Source organism: Phaseolus vulgaris, chromosome 9 (genome assembly GCF_000499845.2).
Source record: "Phaseolus vulgaris cultivar G19833 chromosome 9, P. vulgaris v2.0, whole genome shotgun sequence".
In the NCBI taxonomy this organism is placed as follows: domain Eukaryota; kingdom Viridiplantae; phylum Streptophyta; class Magnoliopsida; order Fabales; family Fabaceae; genus Phaseolus; species Phaseolus vulgaris.
Window position 1 is genome coordinate 22,732,934 of NC_023751.2, and position 24,168 is coordinate 22,757,101.

The 24,168-nt window shown below is 37.5% G+C and overlaps 2 protein-coding genes across 2 annotated transcripts; one reads left to right on the plus strand and one right to left on the minus strand.

Moving 5' to 3' along the window:
- The first annotated feature begins 515 nt into the window (after positions 1-515).
- LOC137822906 (uncharacterized) lies at positions 516-2,695 on the plus strand. The gene is made up of 3 exons (XM_068627931.1): positions 516-674; positions 918-1,557; positions 2,257-2,695. Exons 2-3 carry the CDS (start codon positions 940-942, stop codon positions 2,467-2,469), a joined length of 831 nt encoding a protein of 276 aa, XP_068484032.1. The 5' UTR covers positions 516-674; positions 918-939; the 3' UTR covers positions 2,470-2,695.
- A 1,332-nt stretch (positions 2,696-4,027) lies between these two features.
- LOC137822889 (probable glucan 1,3-alpha-glucosidase) lies at positions 4,028-10,151 on the minus strand. The gene is made up of 6 exons (XM_068627906.1): positions 8,387-10,151; positions 7,231-7,504; positions 6,946-7,081; positions 6,242-6,452; positions 5,930-6,136; positions 4,028-4,722 (listed from the first exon to the last, which is right to left on the minus strand). The coding sequence occupies exons 1-6, from the start codon at positions 9,938-9,940 to the stop codon at positions 4,351-4,353; spliced, it is 2,754 nt and encodes a 917-aa protein (XP_068484007.1). The 5' UTR covers positions 9,941-10,151; the 3' UTR covers positions 4,028-4,350.
- Between the last annotated feature and the right edge of the window lie 14,017 nt (positions 10,152-24,168).

Sequence of the window (24,168 nt, forward strand, 5' to 3'; positions counted from 1 at the left end):
AAACAATTGTTCCCTTTACCTGTCTTAATCTCACAATTTATGTTATTATAACTGCCCTACATTCAATCCTACCGTTCATCAATGGCTTTCTATTATAATCCATATTTATTGTTCTGATTTATAAAGGTACTGATTAACACATGTAAGATACATATCTTCAAATAAACTGAGTTAGATCTCTTAACATGTATTTTTCTAATGCTGTAAAGCAACTTATATAACATTTACTTTTCTGTAATATTGTCATCAGTGAAGATAAATATAAGTATATTATTATTTTTTATGAACCGTCATTATTTGAAAGTGAAGGATTAACATAAGAAGCAGTGATGATAAGAAAGAAGAAAGAAATCAAAAGAAGAAGAATCTTGGGCAATAGCTATAAGTAGAAGGTAACACGTGTTGATCATTGGGAAGTTATAAGCTAACAATGAAACAAGTGTCGTGCATGCTGCATTCGCGTGGCATGGAGCAGTGCATGGCTTCTTCCACCAAATTAGGATCATAAACTCATCAACGCGACATCCTTTTGCTTCGTCTCTTTCATCGCCTACGGCAGCGCTTCATCATTTTGAACCAAAACTTCTACTTCTTTCTCTTCTTCTATCTTCTTACACCATTTTCTCTTTTCTTTGCCCCCTTTAACTTCTCCCCTCTTCTTCACCACCATTCTAGTAAGTGCCTATCACTTGCCTAATATATCACCTTCTCTCTTATGTAAACAATTAATGACCACCCAACTTATACAGTTTAATGTGTTAGTTTTACTTCTGTAATAAGTATTTGCATTATAGAAGTACCTTAAGAACAATAGATAAGGTTAATTGTTGTTCTTATTGTTATGATCATTGTCAGGGATGTGATGTTGTGAGTGAGACATGTTTATGTAACATCTTTGTTTAATGTTGTTTCGATAGGAAGTGAATAAACAAGAAGAAGATGTCGGGTGTGTCTCTAGCAATGTCTCGTCCACCAGCATCAATGGGAGAACAGAAGGTGCCTTCAGCAGGCACAAAATCTAAACGACAATCAGAAGAGGCAGGACTTGGTAGCATGATGGGTTCACTACGCATGATAGAGCTTCAGCTTGTGGCCTTCATTTTGGTGTTCTCAGCAAGTGGCCTTGTCCCAGTCCTTGACTTGGCTTTCCCTGTACTTGCCTCTTCTTACATTTTGGCACTCTCACGTTTTGCCTTTCCATCAAATTCGTCATCATCAGGTCCATCTGGGTCGGGGACTGAGATCTTCAAAGGGAGCAGAATGTTCCGAATGTATGTGGTTTTGGGAACCACTACGGGGTTGTTCTTGCCACTGGCTTATGTGCTTGGAGGGTTTGCAAGAGGGGATGAACATGCTGTGCGTTCGGCCACACCGCACTTGTTCTTGTTAGCCTTCCAAATATTGACTGAGAACATCATTAGTGGGTTGTCTTTGTTTTCACCACCTGTGAGGGCCATGGTGCCCGTGATCTACACAGTCCGGAGGATCTTTGTGGATATTGATTGGATTAATGATGTCTGGCTCAACAAGACTTTGCCTATCAATGCCAACTTTCAGGTATTTTTCTTGCATCAAATTAAGATAATTGGCCTTCTAACTTGGCTAGATTTTGAAACATGAAGGAAATAGTTAAAATCATAATGAAATGAAATATGAGTTTAATCAGAAACGGTCTTTGAGATGACTTTAAAGGTGTTCATTGCCAAAAGTCATCAAACTTCCTATGCATCTGGTGATTTATGATTGATTTTTTAGACTGGTAGTGCATTTTGATTAAATTTGTAAAATATATGCACAATATTTCATTTTTGTGTAGAGATTAAAACATAACCATGAGCATTAAAATTAATGCTCATATAGAGATTAGCACTTGAAATGAGGGCAATAGTTAAACTTTTATTTGCTATCAGACTCACCTCAATTATCTTTATCCAAATTGAAAAGTTGTGTATAAGAGCGGGTTCCTTTTCAAGTTCTTCATTTTTCAGAATTGAGACAGATAGTTACTTCAAACCACTTGACTGACCCATACAGTGCCAGTTTTTAAAAAATTAACTGAACCACTTTCTAAAACCAGTCCAATTGGGATAATACATAATAAAAAAGTGTTGCTCCTTTTGGGTGGTGATTTGGTTTCTATGATTCATTTTTTCATAATGTTATATCATTGCTACTAGAACTTATGTCTCGTGTCATGTATATATGTAAATATGTGTGTGTGAAATGAATGACTTTGGAGTGTTGTAATGCATGCAGGACTTGGCATGGGATTGGTTCGGGAAGTTTCTGGCAGTGGCCAATCTGGCTTATTTCTCCATCAATCTATTCACGTTCTTGATTCCTTGCTTCCTTCCAAGAGCTTTTGAGAGGTATTTCCAAGATAAGGGAGAGATCTTCTCTAAGTCAGCAGAGGACAAGCGATCTGTGGTTCTCAACAAATCCCAATTACCGGAAAAGAAGACAGATTAAGAGCTAGCTATACCCAATTTCACTTCACTTGCAATTTTCAACACTTCAGCATATTTTGTTTCTTAGAAAATGGTTATGACTGTTATTTTGTTCCTACGTTAGATTAAGAAATTATGTGGTCTTTTGATAAATTTTATGTATCATACATGTTGATCCTAGTTTGGAGATTTTCTTGACTCTTCTCCCCTTTTGTTCAATAATAACAATAGCCATCTTAAAATATCAATTTTGAATGACATCTATCTTTCTGTGATACACATTAGAGTCATGGAAAAGACGCATATAATACTTGTTTTTGTTGGCTGAAATACAACAAATTCTAGGCAGAAAAGAGCACAACTATCCTGTGTGTTGGTTAGAAAAATGGAAGTCTATAGGCTCAAAAGAGTGAGTCCTTGATTACTTAGTTTACTTGGCTGTTAAGGAATACCAGAGATGAATCCTTTGCCCACAAAGCAGCTCTTAGTTCTTTTCTTCTGTTATTTGTTTACGGATATTTAGTGTCAGTGCGCTTGTTCGTACCAAACCTCCAAGTAATCCATATGTTTACATGAACTTCCACCTAATTTTTTTTAAGAGTAAAAACAATAAATCAATCAATTTTTTTATAAGTATAAAAATTAGTTTATACAAAAATTAAAAATAATGAAATAAAAAGGCTATGAAATCTTATCTACAGTATACATTTGGTTCTACTGTCATGTCAAATATTGTTGGAATGCACTAACTACAGGTAGGATTAACTGTACTTTGATATCTAAACTATACATTTGAAATCTGAGCCAAGAAGCCAAAAAGAGCTACTTGAGAACAATCTCACGAAGAAAAATACAAAAATAATTTTCAATTATCAATATCTCAAGTATTAAAAAAATTCTTAGTTAAGGTAATTATCCAACAAAAATTATAAAATTTCTCCATTTGTACAATCTTGTATTTTTTTATGTAAGAAAAAAAAATAAAAGGTTAACTCCGAATTGAAATGGTTTCAGTGATGAAGAGTGATAAAGAGAGAATGTACTGGTCTTTAACTTGGCAAGCTAATCACTGTCAGCACAAGAGTTGTCTTCACCGTAAGTATGAGATGGGAAAAGTTGGTAGTTTGAGCTGAGGGAAGAACGAATTTCGGAGATCAACACGGGTGGATAGAGAATGTCAGGAATGCAGTTTGTGGTTGAGAAGATCAAGACAAACAATTCTTTTATAGGTTGGTTAAGTATTCCCACGTGCTATAAAACCATGTTATCTACTATCCCACATCATCACAGATTATGCCTCCAAACCCTGCCTAGGGTAACCTACTAGAATATCCTTTCTTTAATGAGACTTGGCCAAGGAGATGGGTAAATGATAGGAACTGTGCCTCAAAATGGGACAAGACATCTTGAAAGATAGAAAGTAGAACTTGGAGTACTAGTTCGTGGAGTGTGATGTGTGCATTTTTTGTTATAAGGAATGGTGTTACGTATCAGTGAACCCTGCACAGTCTCGGATTTATGCACATACTACTAACGCATCCAAGAGGAATGCGTTTTATTCATTAAAATAGACAATTCACTATTCATAAACGGTTACTTTCATTTTGCATTTATCACCAACTTTTCCCAAAACAAACAGATCATTCCAGATGACACAAATTTATCGTTATCAAAATAACTCCTGCAGACAACAATGGAATGGCAACTTCCAAATGTTAATCTTTCGAGTTATCAAGTCCTACATTAAATAAGCCGCTCAAACTGAGTTGGTGCATATACATTCGTCAACTAGAGCTTTTCTTTCACCTTGCCCCCACTTTGCTATTAAACTTCATATCAACTCAACTACAGAAACAAAATCTCGTTTTGCACTATCCGTAGCATTGAACATTAAATCTCCCCCTCAAACCATAAATGTTATAGACCAGTCTTCTGCAACACGGACATAAGGTTTGCGCACAGTCACAACAGCTGGTGCGCGTGCCCTTAGAAACCAGAGGGGGCCAAGTTCAATATCGATCTTTTGATTTGATGGTTCAATGAGTGCATTTTTTGAGCCAGGAGCTTGTCCCAGCAGGATAATCCTCTCGATGAAAGCATCTGATGGATAACGCCTATTGCTACCTGAAGCAGGTGCCAGGTCTATAGAAGTAAGTTTCCCATTCGAGAAAATAAAACGTCTATGGATATAGGCCCCTTGCAGAAAATTAAAGCTGCTGCCATCATCAATGTAGAGTTCACCTTCAGCTTCTTGGGAACTATTCAGAGCTATAACCTGTCAATAAAAAAGTCATAAAAATTATCAAGTAAATTACTTGTCTACTTTCGATTACTGCCCATAGTTATCCTGACAGCCACAGCATTTCCTAACTTACTGTCTCAACCTCATGTCCGCCATTTTTTTGGTTAGAATGAAAACAAACAAGCAATCAAGATACTCAAATAAGTCCAGATCCACAAGCATTTGATACACATATTAGTGGACAAATGAGATTCAGATCTTTTTTTGGATTTTATTTATACACAACCAGACATGCAAGTACTCTTCCAAATGCATAAAGTCATTCAGATTTTTTATGGCGTTATACACATCCTCATATAGAATAAAATACACAAAAACACAAGTGCACACGTACCCATTCAACATCGTTATTCAAATCACAGATAAGTGGGCAAAATGAATATTAAAATGCATTATATTTGCTTAAGATGTGCCTCAATGTTCAAAGATGGCCAAGTAGATGGCCTGATGCCAAGTAGCATGAGGGCCTGACTAGCATTAGGGGTGTCAAAGTGAGTCAACCTGGCTTACACATTTTGGCTCACCACGAAATGAGTTGAAAATAAGTCAACTTAATTGACTCACTTTTTCGTGAGCCAAAATTTTTGTAAATCGTCTCGCCTGTGTATAGCAACTTATTTCACTAAACATTAACCAAAGTGATATCATAAAAATAGTAAGTAAAAATCAAAATGTTAACTAATATAATTGGACAAACAAATAAATTAAGCATCCAAACCATTTAAATACTATTGAATACAATTCTAGTTTTAAAGAAACAAAAGTGTCAACCAACATAAAAGTGGTAAATAATAATGATGAAAAAATTTACAAAAAAGGTTGTTGGTGGGTTATGAGTCAACCCACCTTCAATCTAGCTCGAACTTGTTTATCCTGCGGGTTAAGTGAGCCGGTTCAATTTGACCTACATTTAAAAAAACTATATTTTTTTCAACCCAACCCAACTAGAACCCGTGGAGAACGGAGCTGGTTCACAAGTTTGAATCCATTTTGACACCCCTAACTAGCATAAACTTTATTGTGATCTACGTATATGTATGACAGCAAAGGGCTTTGAATAGAAAGACAATAAACCAAGACCTAGTAAATAACAGAATAGGCAAGAATTATGTCCAATGAGACACAACTGGCAATAAGCATATTCACAAAAGAATTACGGTAAATCAACATGAATACATACCAGAGTGTAGGGATCATTAGCCATCTGAGTGGAACTTCTTCGAAACCGGTCTTTCCTTGCAATAATGGTCCCAGCTCTCTGAAAAGCTGGAATGCTCTCCTCAGTAACCTCCAACTTGTGTTTCACCCTTCCCTTGTACGCAGTTCCAGTTCTTAGGTCATACCAAGATTCTTTTCCAGGCAAATAGACAGAGGCATGCTTAGCTCGCTGTCAGCAACAAACCATTCTCAAACTTAAGTAAAAGATCACAAAAATAGAAGGAAATGATTTGCAAAGGAAAACATATATGTATATGGAAATTGATTAAATCACCTCAGTATAGATCCCTTGCACTAACAGGCTGTTCCCAACCATGAAAGCTTCGTCATTGCTAAAAGTAGCTTCATCAGATGGGAATTCCATCCAGAGTGGACGAACCACAGGAACACCGGTAGTGTTAGCTTCCCTGAATAATGTGTAGAAGTACGGGAGAAGTGCATAACGAACATGTATAGCATCTTTAATCAATTCTGTATTTCGTTCTCTGCAATATCATAAAGATAATCAATTTACAATGTTGACAAATAGATACCTACACAATTCAGGCCACATGATAGTCAAGGTGCACAATAGATACTTATAGTGCATATTCATCAAATTCAATTTTATAAATCCAAACATTAATGCCACTTATTAACCACGTGCATGTGGGGGAGAGATGTAGCCACATGAAAGTTATTTGTTGATTTCAGTAATCATGTGTCTCTGTGATACGAATTAGCAATTACAATACAGCTCTACATTTACATCTAAGATTTGCATGATATTTCTGTGGGTTCATCCCTTGTTAGATATTAGTCTGGTTTTTAATATACATCCTTCTCTTGCCAAAAATGTTTCACTGGACAATCCACTCTTAAACAAAGAAATGAACAGTAAAAGAATTACTTGTAAATTGTTCAGCGGAAAGGAGTACCCAAAAAACCTGTAATATATTAACTTTGGGACAAGGAAATCTTGAAGTAAAGCAGTCGTACCCAAACAACCATGGTTCTCGTCTTTTCGTGTCATGATGGGCATGGGCCCTAAAGAACGGATAGTAAGCTCCTAGCTGATACCAACGAACCAATAATTCAGGTTCAGGATTCCCAAAAAATCCACCAACATCAGCACCTGCATAATGTATATGAGATAAGAACAAGATATATGAACAAAAGAGAGGAATTTTTCTAACTCGTGCAAATAAATATATTGACTGGCTATGAATATGCAAAGAAAAGAATCATGAAATAAAAATACATTGTGAGAAGGACAATACCCACCAGAGAATGACACCCCAGTAAGACCAAGGGTCAAAACCATAGGAATAGAAACTCTCAGGTGATCCCAGTCGGCAGTGTTATCCCCAGTCCAAACTGCTCCATACCTTTGACTTCCAGCAAATAATGCTCTTGACAAAACAAATGGCCTGTCATTCCCATCACCACGCTTCACTAGACCATCAGCTGTCGCCATGTGGAAGTAATATCCATAGGCATTATGCAACTCTCGATGTTCCACGCCCCCATAGTGTAAAATATCTCTAGGCATTGTCACCTAAATACAATGCGTGTAATCATATCTTCAGTTTCACTATCTCTAGGTGAGCATTGGAAATTTAAGAAAGAAATCTTGAAGGGGCATAATAGCACAATGAACTTGTGGATTACATGGAACCCATACATCCTGACTCTGCTTCCGTGACAAAAAAACTTAAATGCATATAAACAGACATCATGAGAAATGAGGATTCATAAGTACGGACATAGTATAAAAGCATCGAGAAATAAGATTATTATACAATTCCAGCACGCTAACAGGATCTCCAACAAGTTTGGCCAGCTCTTCCCTCTTTTCTTTCAGAACTATTAATCAATGTTGGTTTGGTTTCACTCGGACTCAGCAAATTTTAGAATCTCCCTCATATCATGAGATTATACAGTGGTAAAATCTTATCTTAGTTGAGGAATTTTTATTTTTATTCATCATACTCTCCTTCTCCTCTTTCTCCCTAAGTGAACTTTTATAGCCAACCTATCATTGAGCACCACAAAACACTAAAGAATATTAATCATGATGGTGTGACTGATAAGTTGGCTGATCATGATATTAACCTCTACTGATCTACATATACGTTTTTTCTTATGTTAGACTTTATTTGTTAAAGCTATAATATTTATTTTATAAAAACTATTCCTAAATTGTGAGGCCTCATTATTAGAAGTCAATATTGTGCCAAATTATTTCAAACCTTGCATCATTTTAGAAGCTCATAAGATCATAATGCTGCTCATTCATAATTATAATGTAAATATATGGTGAAAGGGAATTCCTTCAAGCACACAATTTCAATTCAGCCTCGAAAAACTTTCAAATGCTCATTCCAACTTCCCTATCATAACCCTAAACAAGGGAAAAAAGAGAAATGAATTGGCATACCTCTGGACCATTGAAAACAGAAGGTTCATTCATGTCATTCCAAATGTAGAGCGAAGGCGTAGAACCAACATAATTCTGGTATGAGAACTTATCAGCCCACCAGGACCTAATTTCCGGGTTCAAAGTATCAGGATACGACGAGGAACCCGGCCAGCACCATCCATCAAAGTCATTGCCACTGGAATCCTTAACATAATACCCCTTCTTCGACGCCTCTTTGTGCAAAAAAAAATCATCATCCCGCTTAATGTGAGGATCAACAATGGTCACCATGCGTCTCCCTTTATCAGCCAACTTCTTCTGCATCTCCTCAGGGTGCGGGAAAAGAGCCCTATCCCAAGTGAAATACCTCTTCCCATTAGTGTGCTCAATGTCAAGCCACAAAACATCATAAGGAATATCCAACTCATCAAACTTAGAATCCACATGCTCCACATCCTCCTCATCACGGTAATTCCACCGGCACTGATGATAGGCAATTGAAAACATCTGGGGCATCGCCGGAGTTCCGGTGACCGCCGTGTACTGTTGCAAAACATCCTTAGGGCCTGGACCAATGAAAAAGAAGGTGTCCACAACACCAGCTTCACTCATCCAAAGCGTGTCAATTCGGTGAGAAGGAAGCGCGATATGAGACTCAGCAGCAGCTTCCCAGCCAGGGGCAAGAACGTCGATTTGCATCTCCGCAGCGTTGAGCCAGAAAAACCCAGAACTACCCTTGGTTTTGCCGTGAGAAACCATGAAGGGGATTGAACCGTAGAGGCCGAAAGGGGAATCGTGGATGTACTCAAAGACATCGAGGTTGAAGAGACGGTAGGGTTCCGATTCTTCGACGTTTGGGCCTCTGGTGGGCCTCAGGGCGAGAGTGGTAGCGCGTTCAGGGATGCCATATACGAAATCGGCGCCATAGAAAGATACGTCGAAGGAGATTGATTGGGGACCGTAGGGTCTACGGTCGGTGTGGGAGCGGAAGGTTTCTTCCCAGTTGTCGTCTTCGGATTTTTCTTTCAGTTGCTCGAAGTCGAAGAGGCCGTGGGAATTGAGGGAGATGACGCGTTCACCGGAGTTATCGTCGCGGACGAAGAGTTCGAAGGGATCGTGGCGAAGGACAGCGGAGTGGCCGTCGGAGAGGTAGACAGAGGAGGCGAGGCCGTTATCCTCCTCCGAGAGGCGTGGGAGCCAGAGCTTGGAGGAGGCGAATTCCGGAACGACGACGTCAGGGACCTCGAAGCGTTTCTTGGGAGGGGAGAGGGAGGCGTCTTCATCGATCTTGAGACGTAGGATGCCGTGTTGGTGGACGGAGAGAGTGAGGATCAAGGGTTTGGCTTGGGGTTGGGATTTGGAGGTGAGTTTGGCGGTGAGGTCGCCGTCGGAGATGGTGACGTCGGTGGCAACGAGGGAGGAGGAGCCGGGGATGCGGGATCGGGCTCGCTTACAGAAAGGGGTTTGGTGGCAGGTACGGAATTCCTCTTTCTTCCATGAGAGAACGAAGGTGAAGTGGGAGCAGAGAAAGAGAAAGAGGAGAAAGAGGAAACGCAGCGTTTTGATCCTCATCTTCTCAGTGTTAAGAGTGAGTGAGTTAGTTGATGCAGAAATGGTTAATAGTTGTGGCAATTTTCTTTAGCAGAGAATCGGCATGTCCTTCACGCTTCCTCACTTTGATCGCTTGACTTTTTTGGTTAATCTTTTGAAGATGAGTTATTCTGTAAGATTACTGTAGCTCATCAAATTCTTATACAGCATTCAGAGTTTTGCATCAAATGCTTTCTTTTTCTGAAACTAGTTCGATTTTATTTTGAAATTCTTAAAATGAAAAAAAAAAAAAATCGAAATAGGTAAATGGCGAAATCATTAGAGATTTAGTTAAGACAAAACTGTCATAAAAAAATTAGAAATCATATACATAGAATATATATATACAATTTTAATATTAAAATATATTTTAACATATTAAATTTAGAAAAAAAAACAAAAATAAAAATAAATCATATGTGAAATACGATTCAGTTAGAAATTTGAAATACATTATAATATATAAGTTATATAATAAATACGTTTTAAATATTTTAATATATACTAATTTTAATATATCAATGCTAAATACAAGTTCAAAGTAAATTCACGTAGTTTCACTTGAACTCGTATGTGCTTTTCTTCATTTGTTTTAGCTTTTTTCTTCATGTGCAATCCTTCACGATATAACTTGGTTCACATGAGAATCTTGGCTGGATTTGTAGGGAATTACTTTATTGCATACTTTAGTCAAAGACTCCATCATGCTTTATTTGAAAGTTTGGTGGTTTGACAGAAATTCTCAATAATGTTTCCTATTCACTCGTGAAAGCATGACACCGTGAATATGTTGCTTGAATGTCTTACATTGCATTCAAATGCATATAAATTGATGTGTTATTTCACATAAGCATTCCACCATTTCCTTCATTGTTGTTTCCTTTATGTGATTAAAGAGATCAAGAGTTTAACTTGTGCCTTATACTATTGTCTGGGCGTCCATATCATCAAGTAAGAATTAAATTTATTTTGTCAACTTAGAAGTCTCAGTATTTAAGAAATTTAGAACTTTCATATTTTTTATTCTTTCAGCTACCAGTGGCAGTCAATGCACGACTACCATATGATATGTCCCTTTTGTAGTTGCAACATAAACATGTGACGAAGGCTTTATGGGAGGGAAACGAAAGACTAATTAGGCCTAGACAACATTCCATCTGGGTTCTCAAACATTTCGAAAGACTTGATGACCGAGTTCAAAATTTAATTCAACATGTTGGGTTCGGACACATACTAACATTGAACAACATTGGCATAAATCATCATCTATTCTTACGACATTAGTCGAAAGATGGAGAACTGAAATGCACACCTTTCATCTGCCACTCAGAGAGACGACAATCACTTTAGAAGATGTTGTCATTCAACTTAGGCTCCCAATTGATGGGGAACCTATTACGGGCATTATTAGCAAGGACTTGGTATCTCTATGTGAGACATTGTTGGGATCCATGCCACCAGTGGTTTAAGGAAACACAATCAAGATATCTTGGTTGAATACTTCTTTTCAGGACTTGTCACACGAGGCAACATATATTATTATTGCGCAACATGCACAAGCGCACATACTAACATTAATTGGAAGTTTATTTATGCCCACACATCGGGCAGTCAGGTTCATTCGATGTATATATTGTTATTGACTGACTTAAATAATGTATCAAACTTTAGTTGGGAGTCAGTTTTGTTGGTGTGTTTGTATCACGTATTGGATCACGGTATTAATTATAATCAAGACAATATCGAAGCGTGCATGTTGCTATGAGTGTGTTGGGCGTGAGACTGAATGACATGCTTTTCACCAAGCATTAAGCCATTGAGTGCTTTTGACATGTTGTCGGGGTTGGATTTTTGCTTGCCAAGAGGTTATTGTTTATTTTTTTCCTTTTAATATTGTATATTAAAAAAATTCGTATTAATTATGACATGACAAACATTGATCATAGGTGGACTCAGAATTCCCACCAATCAAACACGAGTGGGATAAGCGTGGTTGAAATCTCGAAAACGCTAGATCAGCTGCAACCAAAACAGGTTATCTTTTTCATCCTCTAACAACTAAATTCTTCCTGAGTAATCCAACAAATTAATAATGTTATTTCCTATTGTTAACAGTTTTTGTGGACTCCATATCGGCGACCTCAAATAAGTCGGGCGGTTGTACCTTTAATCTATTTTGCAATTGTCCAATTTCATCAAGCAAATCGGGTGATGCGACAATTCGAATCGACAACCTATTCCACACGACCCATGCAACCTCGATGAAGTTCATAGAGAAGACATGCGTGGGAGATCAGATAGGTACTAGCCACAATATCATCAAAGGTGGATAACAATGTGGAATGATCGACAAAACCGTTTAATTGAAGGAGTACCATTCCAAGAAAACAACCATTTTTGTGATGAATCAACTTACATGCAATGGTATATCACTCATACCATTTGCTACATATCACTTATAGACACATGTGAAGATGATGTAAGTTCAATTTTGTACCCATTTGATATTGTTATTTTTTAAAATTTGTACATTAATTTTTTTAAACAAAAGTACGACATGTCACTCGATAGTCAACAACACTATTCTGTAGGTCACCTTCTTCATGTTGGGTCTTCATCAAATGTTGCATGAATTGGACAACAGGTCCAATTTCAATCTGTCCCAATCAACCACCACAAATATTCAACTTTATGGGCCATCACCACAACATGTCTACCCAATTTTCCTACTAGCAAGTGCCATCAACTTACACCAATTTTCCATCACAAGGAAATATTTTTTCTCCAGTCCATCGCAGATGTTTGATACTTCAACAATGACACCACCCTCCGCATTTCATCCAACTCCTACCATGCATTGCTATCGACCTACAATGTCTTCAATGGATCCGAGATTCCATCTGACGGCAACGAAGAAGAAAACAATGATGATGAAAGTCCACCTCTGTTTAGACGTTCGTCAAGACAACAAAGAAAACCTCCATGTGGTACAGGATCTTATAGATAGTTCGCTCATTTTTAAGTTGTTAAATTATGTAATCTTTAAATTAAATTATCATATTAATGTGTTTTTACTTAATGTCAAACTTTAATATTCTTCTTAAACTTATTTATTTCCGATTAACGTTATTCGTTTTAACTTTTCGATTATTTTTATTTATTTATTAAAAATTCAAAATAATTTTAATATATTAAAAACCAAAATAATTTCAATCATTTTTTAATTATATATAATAAAAAATATTTTCTAAATTTATTTAATTTTCTATTATTTTTATTTTAAATATTAAAATCTAATTTTCTTTAATTATATAAAATAAAGTTATAATAATAAATTAAATTTATCTAATTTTATATTGTTTTTATTTTTATTTTAAATACTAAAATTATATACTAAAATTATTATATATTAGAACATTTAAAATATATTTATTATATAGTTTTTTAAATTTTATATATTATAATATAATAATGCTTAAAACGTGAAATTGTATTACATATATAAAAAAATTTTAAACAATTTAATGTGTTAAAATATATTTTAATATTAAAATCGAGAAATAAGATTTTAATTAGAAATCATATTTTATATATACAATTTCTAATTTTGTTTGAAGTGTTGTGGAGATTTTGTCTTATTAAAATCTCCACTCCAAATGTGGTTGTCGAAATTTTGTCTTATTAAAATCTCCAAATAAATTTATTGAGATTTTATTTTATTAGGTAGATTTGAGTTAACTAAAATTTTATAAATTATTTTTATTATAGTTGAATAATTTTTTTTAAAATACAAGTTACTTATCATTTTCGAAACATAAATTTTTTTTATAAAAATAAAATTTTTCATTATTAATTGAATTATAATATTGAAAATTGTAAAAGAAAATTAAAAAAATAATTTGAAATGTAGGAAAATAAATATTAAACAATGAAAAATAAGTTAAAATAGACTAAAGCAGGTTCATAATTGATTATGAGTGACTTTTTTAAGAGGGAATAAATAATTATGGATGTTTTTGTTAAGAATTAGGACTATATATTAAAAAATATATTTAAGTCTAATTTATTTTAAACTAATTTACCTATTTTGAGAATAAAAATAAAAATATTCACTTTAAAATTTCCAAAATGAAGTTGCATTCTTTTTAGGAAAAAAAACTGCATAAAAAATTCACGACATTTTTTTCTTACGGAAGTAATTAAAATATACGGAAGTACAAAGTTTTTTTCACATTATTATTATTATTATTATTATTATTATATATATATAATATTTTCATTTTATAATAATTACTTTAAAATTCGTGTCAAGAGTAATTTTAATTTATTAATAGGTAGGAGATTGTAACAATGATAATTTTGAAAGAAGGGAGTAAGAGTACATTTGTACTTCAAGAATATTTCGATCCTTTGCTCAAACTTCTTCATTACAAATTATTTAAGGTTGAAAAATTATTATATTTTAATATCTCATTCAAGCTTGAAGAATGAGACTCTACTCTCAATAATACTTCAACCTGCACTAAATCTCGTCACAATAAATAATTTGAAATTGGAAGAGCATGTATTTTAAAGATTTTTTCGATCATAAAATCCTTGAAGCGACCTTAAACTTAAACTTACCTAAACAAAATATAGAGATCCTATTAATAAATATAAAAAATTCTAAATAATCTTAGTAACTTAGAATTTACCTAACAAAAACTCTAGTTAGAACAAAATTAGGAACTAAGCTATATAGTAAAAGGAACAAGATTCATGGGTTTTTTCTACCAAAGGAGCACGACATACTCAACTTTAACATCTTATAAATCCATTTGGAATGTTTGCGACGTAGTGTAGTTGTGTTCCAATGTGTATTGGTAAATATAAACTATCATTCTAAACCATATACCCTAAATCCTAAATCCTTGAGGAAAATTAAACTATAAAAGAAAAGAAAAAAAGCTAACGTAAAAAATAACATCAAACTCAATATGGTCATATCTCAAAATTGATTTTCTTTAATACAGTTCACTTCTTACATTATTCATCATATTATATTTACTATTAACTAAAGAAAATATGAAACTTCTACTAATATTAACAAAAATAAAATTTGGAAGTAAAAATCGAAACAAATTTATCTTATGATCAACAACTCTCTCAGACTTGGGCATAAATGCATTGAGTAAGTTTTCCTCAAAATATAGCAATTTTTCAAGGAATATGGTTGAATGTATGAATAGGAAAGTGTAGGAACATCAGCATGAACAACAACAAAATCAACAAAAAGATCAATAGTGTTAGTGTGAGCATGAATATCACACCAATTATATTAGCAGTTGTTGTATTCAGCTGCTTTGGCAAAGGATCTTCACTTTTTGCTAAATTATTTGGAATGTTAGGAAGCTTAACATGAACAATAGTATGAACATGAACAACAATAGCAGGTTTACTAGTAAAACCATTAACAAAACCAGTAGGAACAGTGTCTTTGGTATGAACAGGATCAAGAGAATCATGAACAGTCAAATCAGTACGTTTATGAGCGAAGGCATGATCAAGAGTATTAAAATCATGAACACAATCAAAAAAATTAGTTGATACTGTTGAAGATAGATGAAACTTCTTCTGAGCAAGTCTTAGTGTGTGTGTTTGATGTAGAAAATTGTATTGTTTCTTTTGAAGTTAGCGATGATATTATTAGTGGTCATAGTAGGTTAGAGTGAATTTAAGGTGACCTTTTGCTTCATGACCTACTTCATATCCTTAACCAAGTGGTAAGATCAAGCACAAAAGGTTTTTCAAAACTCTCCTATCAACCACATTAAGTTTTCTCAAAATCAGGTTACTGCACAAATATAAATCTGTTGATTTGTAAAACAATAGATTTATTTCTGAACTGGTTTACCGTTTTTCAAAATTTTGTTAGGGAACCAAACAATTTGTTGCAGCCCTTTATTACCGTTAAGATGAGCTGGAAATAGTTTGGAAATCATCTTCTGCTTTTCATAAAAACAATCCAGCTTTCAACTGTATTTTGAAAAACGGTTATAAACTGTTTTCTATATAACGAAAGGCACATCTCACATGAAAAATGACTGAGTAATCATGTTTTTTAACACGGACCAAAGAGTTTTCATTGAGAGATAAAAGCTTTGAATGTTTTCTTAAAAGGTTCTCTTAAAGAAATTAAAGTGTGCTTGTTCATTGTGTGCCTTGGTCAAGGGTTGAGGTTTTGTCATCGTTGTGCTGCAGAAAAGTGCTGATGTTTTAGGTTTCTTGCATCTTCTTTTCAGGTGCTTTCTTTCCTTATTCATTCTTGTGTAAAGGTAGTTGTATAAACACTCCTTGATAGGGTTTCTTGGAATGTTCTTGCTGTTGAAATAGAATTTTTCAGCATTGTGTGTGCCTTGTTCTTGAAGGCTTCAAGAACCACAAGGTTTTGTAATTTGTTTTGAATTCTTTAGTAGATTTCACCTTGGTGTGAGATGGGACTGGATGTAGTTCTTGATGAGTGAACCAGTATAAACTATGTGACCATCTTTCTTCTCAATCCCTGCACTCATTTTCTGCATAATTTGAGAATCTGCCAGAAAATAAATATGTTCAATCAAAATTGAATCTGTTCTTTCTGAGCTTGTTCATACTGTTCTTCAAAGATTCTGAATAAGTTCTTTATTGTTTGTGAATATTTGAATTTGTGTGTTGGTTGCTTAAAGAGAGTAATAAAACTTTAAACTAACTTTGTTCAAGATTCATATTCTCTTCAAGATTACTTGTTAAAGATTCAAAGTTTAATTTTTGGGTGTAAATCTTGTTGTAGTAAAAGAGTTGTTTTGGAAAAAATATCTTTTAATATCAAGCTAATCTAATTAAGGTTTAGGATTTGAAAAAGTAATCTGAAAATAAATCTTTTTTTTTTTTAAATCAATCTGTTCTTTTTCTCAGAATTACTGGAAAACAGTTTTGTTTGCGAAATTTTTTAAAAGCTCAATTCTCTCCCCCCTCTTGAACTTAGACACTAATAGACCAAATAGATACATCATCAATTAAAGCATTACAAGCACAAATAGGAGTATAAACAGCAAAATCAATATGTGTAAGTGCAGGTTCAACATTAATTTCAGCAGTAGGCTCATCATTGGAAGAAAAACCTCATCCAAGTAAGTGTTGTTGAACAAGATGTTTTGATGTCTCCAAATCTATGTGGAAAGGTTGAAGACCCTATTGATGTGTGTGTGTTGTCTAGTAGTTTTTAACTTATTAATTCACTCCTTAAAATTATCCAAGCTCATTTGAATCCTTATCTCTTTTATAAGAAATGTTTTCTTAAAGCTGAGAAATTTTTATTCAGTTGTTTTTCAAATCAACTAGTTGAAAAAGCTGTTACTCAAGGGTTTGAGGCTGAGGCAAATTTTTCAACCTGCTGAATTGTCGAAACAACTTGTTGTTTGACACTTAGTGTTTTCCAAAATGATTTGGAAAAGTTGTGCTTATTTTGTCTTTGTTGTCAAACAGAAACAACCAGTTATTTCGATAAAACAACTGGTTGTTTTTATGAATACCATAACAAAAATTTATTTCATTCAATTGTTTTAGAAAACAACTTGTTATTTTTATAATTGTTAAGTGTTTTAAACTGTTTTAAATGCTTCCAACTGCTTCTGGTTTTCGATCTAACAACTTTGACCACTTAATTGAGGTTATATACGTGTTGTTTAACATTCTTTTGAATTGACTAAGAAAGAGAGATTGCTTAAAATGTTTTTCAAGAATTCAAAAGCTTTGGATCATCTCAAGTGTGTGGAATAAGATTGAGTTTTGTATACTTCTGAACTATAGCTTTGTAATACACAGATGTATTCTATTCTCTTCTTTTTTAGCATTGTATTTTTGTGTGTTCCTGTATAAGGTCGTTTCAAAAAAGTGTTTCTGGAAACTGTGGTGTTAACAAGGATTCAAGATCATCACTCTTGGTGTGTCTTTCGTAATCTAGGTTTGATTACATAGTGAATTCTCATTGGTTAGCTGAGGACTGGATGTAGCTCTTGGTTAAGAGTGAATCAGTATAAACCTTTTATGTGATTCTCTCTATCTCTTCTCTTATAAACTGTTTTAACTTGTTTTTATATTCTGCTGGTATAAACAACCGTTTGTTTCGTGAAAATAACAAGTTGATTTTTTGGAAATAACCTTAAAATATAAATTTTATTGAGTTGAACCAAAAATCAATTGGTTGATTTTTCATAGTTTTTCACTCTACTTCCAAACTTTACGAAAATCTTGTGAAAACAATTCACCCCTTTTTGTTTAGGCCACTAATTCTAACAAGTGCAAAGGTTCCAAATCCAAATTAGGTAGTTGTTTATTAATTCCATAAGCAAGTTGCAGAAATAAAATTTGAATCCAAATAAGTGCAAGCCATGTGATTTGGTAAAGACTTAAGGGCCAATGACTATCGCTGATGAAATAATGAATGATTAGACGGTGTTGGATGGATAGACATTATTGGGATTGTAGACAATATTGAGTCAGTAAACGGTATAAAGATGGTAGACAGTAGTAGGATAGATGTTATAGAGGTAGTAGACTCTATGGGGTGATAATGGCTATGATGACAGTAAACACTATGGGGATAGGAATAGATGATATGGAGTTAGAAGTTATGAGATTAGACGCTATTGGGTTAGACCCATAGAAGTTAGATCCTATGAGGTTAGACACTATGAAAATCAGATACGTCTGAAACCAATACATTTTCTTCTCTAGTGACTTCTATCTCTAAATTATCTAAAGCAAATTATCTTTTTATTCTTTTTTATACTTCATACATATTAGTAGTTGGTGTATTTCAATATACTATTATAATTATAAGTTATACAATTAATAAGGATTGTGACTTTGTTGATGAAGCTTTTAAGTCTCATTGGACTACTAGCAAACAAAATTTTCATTATCTTAAGAATGAACTTCAATATGGTTTTAATCTTTATCCTAAGTCATTAGTATCATTTTTTTTTCAAGTCTTTTGCGATGTTTAAATGTCTCCATGGTCAACAAATTTCAATTCAAGTTTAGTGGGACGATATTCTTATGAAACATCTATCTCTAACTCAGGTTTTAGTTTTTAGAGACAAAATTAATGTAAATGTATTTCCATTTAAAGAACATCTACCTTACATTGAGAGAGGTTGTGTGTGAATATTGAAGTTGTTAAATAGTTTTAGTGACAGTTCTCATAATTAATTCCAAGTAACTTTTAGAACCATATATAAAATCAGTAAAATCAGTTTTCTCTTTCCATATTTTGTTCTTTATTTTATTTATTTATAACAATTCAACAATTGATAACTACTTTTGCATTATAAGGTTCTAATTTACAAGTACGTACATAATAGTTATCTTTATTTTAAAATTAAACAATTCTAAATATTTTAAAGATTTTTAACGACAAACATGAGCAGCACAGAAAGACGAAAAGGTTTAAAAATTAAATTATAACACTACTAAAAATTAGATATATTTTTTTAAACTTTCCATGTGAATGTGCAAAGAAAGTGTGAGGCTCGGACACTTCTCTTAAATGGGCGTATCCGTGTCGGACACACATATCGGTGTCAACACTCGTAGAACACTTATCGATGAAGTGTTCAATTCAAAAAATATTTGTTGGATTTTTGAAAATTCTAACACGGTTTTAACCCAATTTTAAAAGGTATAAATACAATAATTTTCTAAAAACTCAAATTTATAGTATAAATTTTTATTATGATTATAAAAATAAAGAATAAATTCTTTTGAACCAATCATGAAAAATATCTTCCTGCTCCCAAAAGAATCTGAAACATACTTTTACACATAAATATTATCCGTGAGGTATATAAGAGTTCTCAACAAACTTTCTGAGGTACGCACGTTCAGATTATACTCTTTATGCTTGCGAGTTATAGAGCTTACTGTGAGAGAGGATTTGCACGGTTCTTGTTCTCTTAGTATTTGGTGATACCGTCACTGACTTGGGCGTTGGAGTGCGATCGGCCGCAGCGGCGCTGCTCTGTTTCTTTGCAGGTTCTTGAGGTGGATCTCGAAGAGGAACGGAGGTTCGAAGCGGTGCACACGTCGATCCTTCGACGAGGCAGTTTCCAGCGTTCTGGTCAACAGGCAGGATCATCAGGCGCCCACCGTGGGGCCGTGTAAAACTTGCTCACATCCACAGCGTGAGTTCTTGGAGGTTTTCGAAGTTTTCTGCGTGGTTGTGTGCTGGTGCAACCATCGCTCGCTGTTTGCTTGAGTTTCGTTCGGTGAGTTCGCGTTTTATACCGTTCGTTTGGGTTTTCGATCGGTGAGGTGAGGTTTTACTGCTGTTTGCGCGTAATTTGTTTGGTGGAGTTCGAAGTTCTTTCGCTCGTTTGGTTGTCCGTGGGGAAGCGCTGGTTTATGGTGAAGTTGTGGTTTTCTTTGAAGGTTTACGGTGTTCTTGAGTTCTCTTGCGCTGTTTCGCACAGTTTTCTCCGACTGATCGCTGAATCGATCGTGGTTGAGGTGTCGTTCGCTGCCTTCTGTGATTCGCTGAGTTTCATGAGAAAAATGAGAAGCAATCGCTCAAGTCCAGTTGCGCCCGTCGCTGCCGAAGGCGCCGCTGCCATGACCATGGCGCAGATGGCAGAGATGATGCATTCGTTGCAGGCAACTGTGGAAGCCTCACGCGTAGAGCAGGCGAGAATGCATGAGGACCTGGTCGCCTCTCGCGCCAGGAACGAGGAGCTCAGCAAGGTGACTGAGGAGTTGCGTCAAGCTCTTCAGGAGCAGCAAGGGCGTTCTTCTGCTGAAGAGGTGGCGTCGTCATCGCCACCTCGTGTTTTCCCTATGCCTTTTGTTCAGGCGATTACTGACACGCCTATTCCCACGAGCGTGGTTCCGGTTAAGGCTGTCTTTACCGGCGTGGAGGATCCAGAGGCTCATCTAACCACGTTCCATACGCAGATGATGCTGTCGGGAGGGTCAGACGCCGTCTACTGCAAGATGTTCGTGAGTACGCTCCAAGGAACGGCGATGGAGTGGTTTGTGAGCCTGCCTAACGGCCACATAACCAATTTTCAACAGTTCTCGAAGATTTTTGTCGAGCAGTACATCGTGAATAAGGCACCGCCTAGGGTGTCTTATGTTCTGTTCGATATAAGGCAGTACCAGGGAGAGTCCCTCAGAGACTACCTGAATCGCTTTGGGGCGCAGATGGTCAGATCGCCGGCCAAGGATGAAGAAATGCTGGTCTATGCCTTCAAGAAGGGCGTGCTGCCAGGACCATTCTGCGAGGCCTTGATCAGGGCTCACCCCGCGACGTTTGCTGAAGTCAGGCGACTTGCGGTGGCTCACATCGCCGATGAAAGTGAGGTCGCTGAGAAGAGAGGGAGCCTGGCTCCCGCTAGGCCACGCGCCCAGACCAGAATCCAGCCGCAAAGGGTGCTGGAAACAGCGACGGCGGCCAGGAAGGACCAGAGGACTCGTCATCCTTACGATAGGAGAAACAAGGGAAGGAGCCAAGCACGCCAGCAACCAGCACGCCGGGAATACAATCGCCCGCCTAAGCACAAGTTTGTCATGGGACTAGCGGATCTGATCGCCATTCCTAACATATCTGCTAGGTTGAAAGCGCCTGAGAAGGTGGGCGACAAGGTGCTGGGGTCAAAGCCAGACACCTGGTGTAAGTTTCACCAAGGCTTTGGCCACACTTTGGACTCGTGTTTGTCTTTGGGATATCAGCTCGACGATCTGGTTAAGAGCGGGTTCCTAAATGACTATCTGCTGGACAGGAGGACGAGGGGAGCGTCGAGTTCCCAGCCAGCAGGTGGGGAAGCCCAGCAACACGAGATGCCTATCCACGGGGAGATCCACACCATTGCAGGGGGCTTCTCAGGTGGTGGATGCACCGCATCGCAGAGGAAGAAGTACGCGCGATCGGTGATGGCAGTGGATATGTTTGAAGATCACTCGCCGGAAGTGGACATTACGTTCACCAAGCAGGATCTTCGGGACGTTGTGCCTCATGACAACGATCCCATAGTCATTTCGTTGGTTACGGCGGGAAGGAAGGTCCACAGAGTTCTGGTGGACCAAGGGAGCTCGGCAGACGTGATGTTCTGGCCGACTTTCACGCAGCTGGAGTTGCCCCTTGACCAGCTAAGGCCCTATGGAGGGTGCCTATATGGGTTCGCTGGTGACCAGGTGGAGGTCAGGGGGTACATTGAGCTGAGAACCACGTTTACAGATGAGGCTGGGTCGAGGACGGAGAAAATCAAGTACCTCATTGTGAACGCTCCTTCAGCATACAACATCCTGTTGGGAAAGCCCACGCTTAACAGGATAGGCGCAATCCCGTCGACCCGGCACATGAAGGTAAAGTTGCCGTCTATGGAGGGGGTGGTGATCACGATCAAGTCTGGTCAGAAAGAAGCGAAAAAGTGCTGTGAGAATAGCCTGAAAAACAAGAGGTCGGTGAGTTATGTAACAACCACCCCACCTCCCGGTGTGAAGCCCAGATCGACGGTAACAGAGGAGGCCGCCGGAAGAGATGTGGAGATGGTGGACGCTGAGCTGGGGGAGAAGAATGCTGGTCTGGAGGAGGAAGAGGAGCGGAATCGCCCTGAGGAAGCGAGGGAGCAGGGAATCGCCAGGGCGGTGATCGCCAGAGAATCCAGGCCAAAACCTGTCGAGTAATGGCTCGAAAAGGAGATCGGAGGAAAGATCTTCAAGCTGGGAAGATCTCTGGAGGTCGAGCTCCAGGACCAGATCGCCAAGGTGATTGAGCGGCATCTGGACGCGTTTGCATGGTCCGCTTCGGACATGCCCGGGATTGATCCCGACTTCTTGTGCCATCATCTGGCGATGGACAACTTGGTGAAACCAGTGCGACAAAGGAGAAGAAAGTTCAACGAGGAGAGGAGGCAAGCGATCAGGGACGAAGCACAGAAACTCCTCGCTGCAGGCCACATCAGGGAAGTCCAGTACCCTGAATGGCTGGCAAATGTCGTGCTGGTAAAGAAGAGTAACGGGAAATGGCGCATGTGCGTCGATTTCACCGACCTGAACAAAGCTTGCCCAAAGGATTCGTATCCTTTACCAAGCATTGATGCCCTGGTCAATAGTGCTGCAGGGTACAAGTTGCTGAGTTTCCTGGATGCCTTCTCGGGATACAATCAGATCAAGATGCATCCCATGGATGAAGAGAAGACAGCCTTCATGACGGAGAGATCGTGCTACTGCTATAAGGTGATGCCGTTTGGGCTGAAGAACGCGGGGGCCACGTACCAGAGGCTGATGGATCGAGTACTTGCACCAATGCTGGGAAGGAACGTGCAAGCTTACGTCGATGACATGGTCGTGACCTCGCCGGAAAAAAGCAAGCACGTTGCAGACTTGGAAGAATTGTTCACGACGATCGCCAAGTTCAAGTTAAAGCTCAATCCGGAGAAATGCATTTTCGGCGTGGAGGCTGGAAAGTTTTTGGGTTTCCTCTTGACTGAAAGAGGAATAGAAGCCAACCCAGACAAGTGTGTCGCCATCTTGGCGATGAGGAGCCCAGCTACGGTGAAAGAAGTCCAGCAGCTAACAGGTCGGATGGCAGCCCTCTCTCGCTTCGTGTCAGCTAGCGGAGAAAAGGGGCATCCCTATTTTCAGTGTCTGCGGCGCAATAACAAGTTCGTTTGGACGAAAGAGTGCGAGGAAGCTTTCGTCAAACTGAAGGAGTATCTGGCGAGCCCGCCGGTTCTTTGCAAACCGCTGGTGGGAATCCCTCTCAGGTTGTATTTTGCTGTAACTGAGAGGGCGGTGAGTGCGGTGCTCGCCCAGGATCAAGATCAGGCTCAGAAGCCTATTTATTTTGTGAGCAAGGTGTTGCAGGGCCCAGAAACGAGATATCAGGCCCTGGAGAAGGCTGCACTGGCCGTGGTATTTTCGGCGAGGAGGTTGCGCCACTACTTCCATAGTTTCACAATACTGGTGATGACTGACCTGCCCATCCAGAAGGTCTTGAAGAAACCTGACGTTGCGGGAAGGATGATGAAGTGGGCCGTAGAGTTGTCAGAGTTTGATATTAAATATGAGCCCCGAGGCCCGATCAAGGGGCAAATCTTTGCAGATTTCGTGGTTGAGCTCTCATCAGAGGCGACGCGGGTTGAAGGAGACGATTTCCGTTGGGTACTTTCAGTGGATGGATCGTCGAACCAACA

What these genes read in the sequence shown, in the direction of transcription:
- LOC137822906 (XM_068627931.1), top strand. Translation starts at nt 940, where the DNA reads ATGTCGGGTGTGTCTCTAGCAATGTCTCGTCCACCAGCATCAATGGGA. An exon ending in CTATCAATGCCAACTTTCAG is followed by an intron (nt 1,558 to 2,256) that starts GTATTTTTCTTG and finishes TAATGCATGCAG; the next exon opens with GACTTGGCATGGGATTGGTT.
- LOC137822889 (XM_068627906.1), bottom strand. Translation starts at nt 9,940, where the DNA reads ATGAGGATCAAAACGCTGCGTTTCCTCTTTCTCCTCTTTCTCTTTCTC. An exon ending in CTGTTTTCAATGGTCCAGAG is followed by an intron (nt 7,505 to 8,386) that starts GTATGCCAATTC and finishes CATTGTATTTAG; the next exon opens with GTGACAATGCCTAGAGATAT. An exon ending in TGCAAGGGATCTATACTGAG is followed by an intron (nt 6,137 to 6,241) that starts GTGATTTAATCA and finishes TGTTGCTGACAG; the next exon opens with CGAGCTAAGCATGCCTCTGT.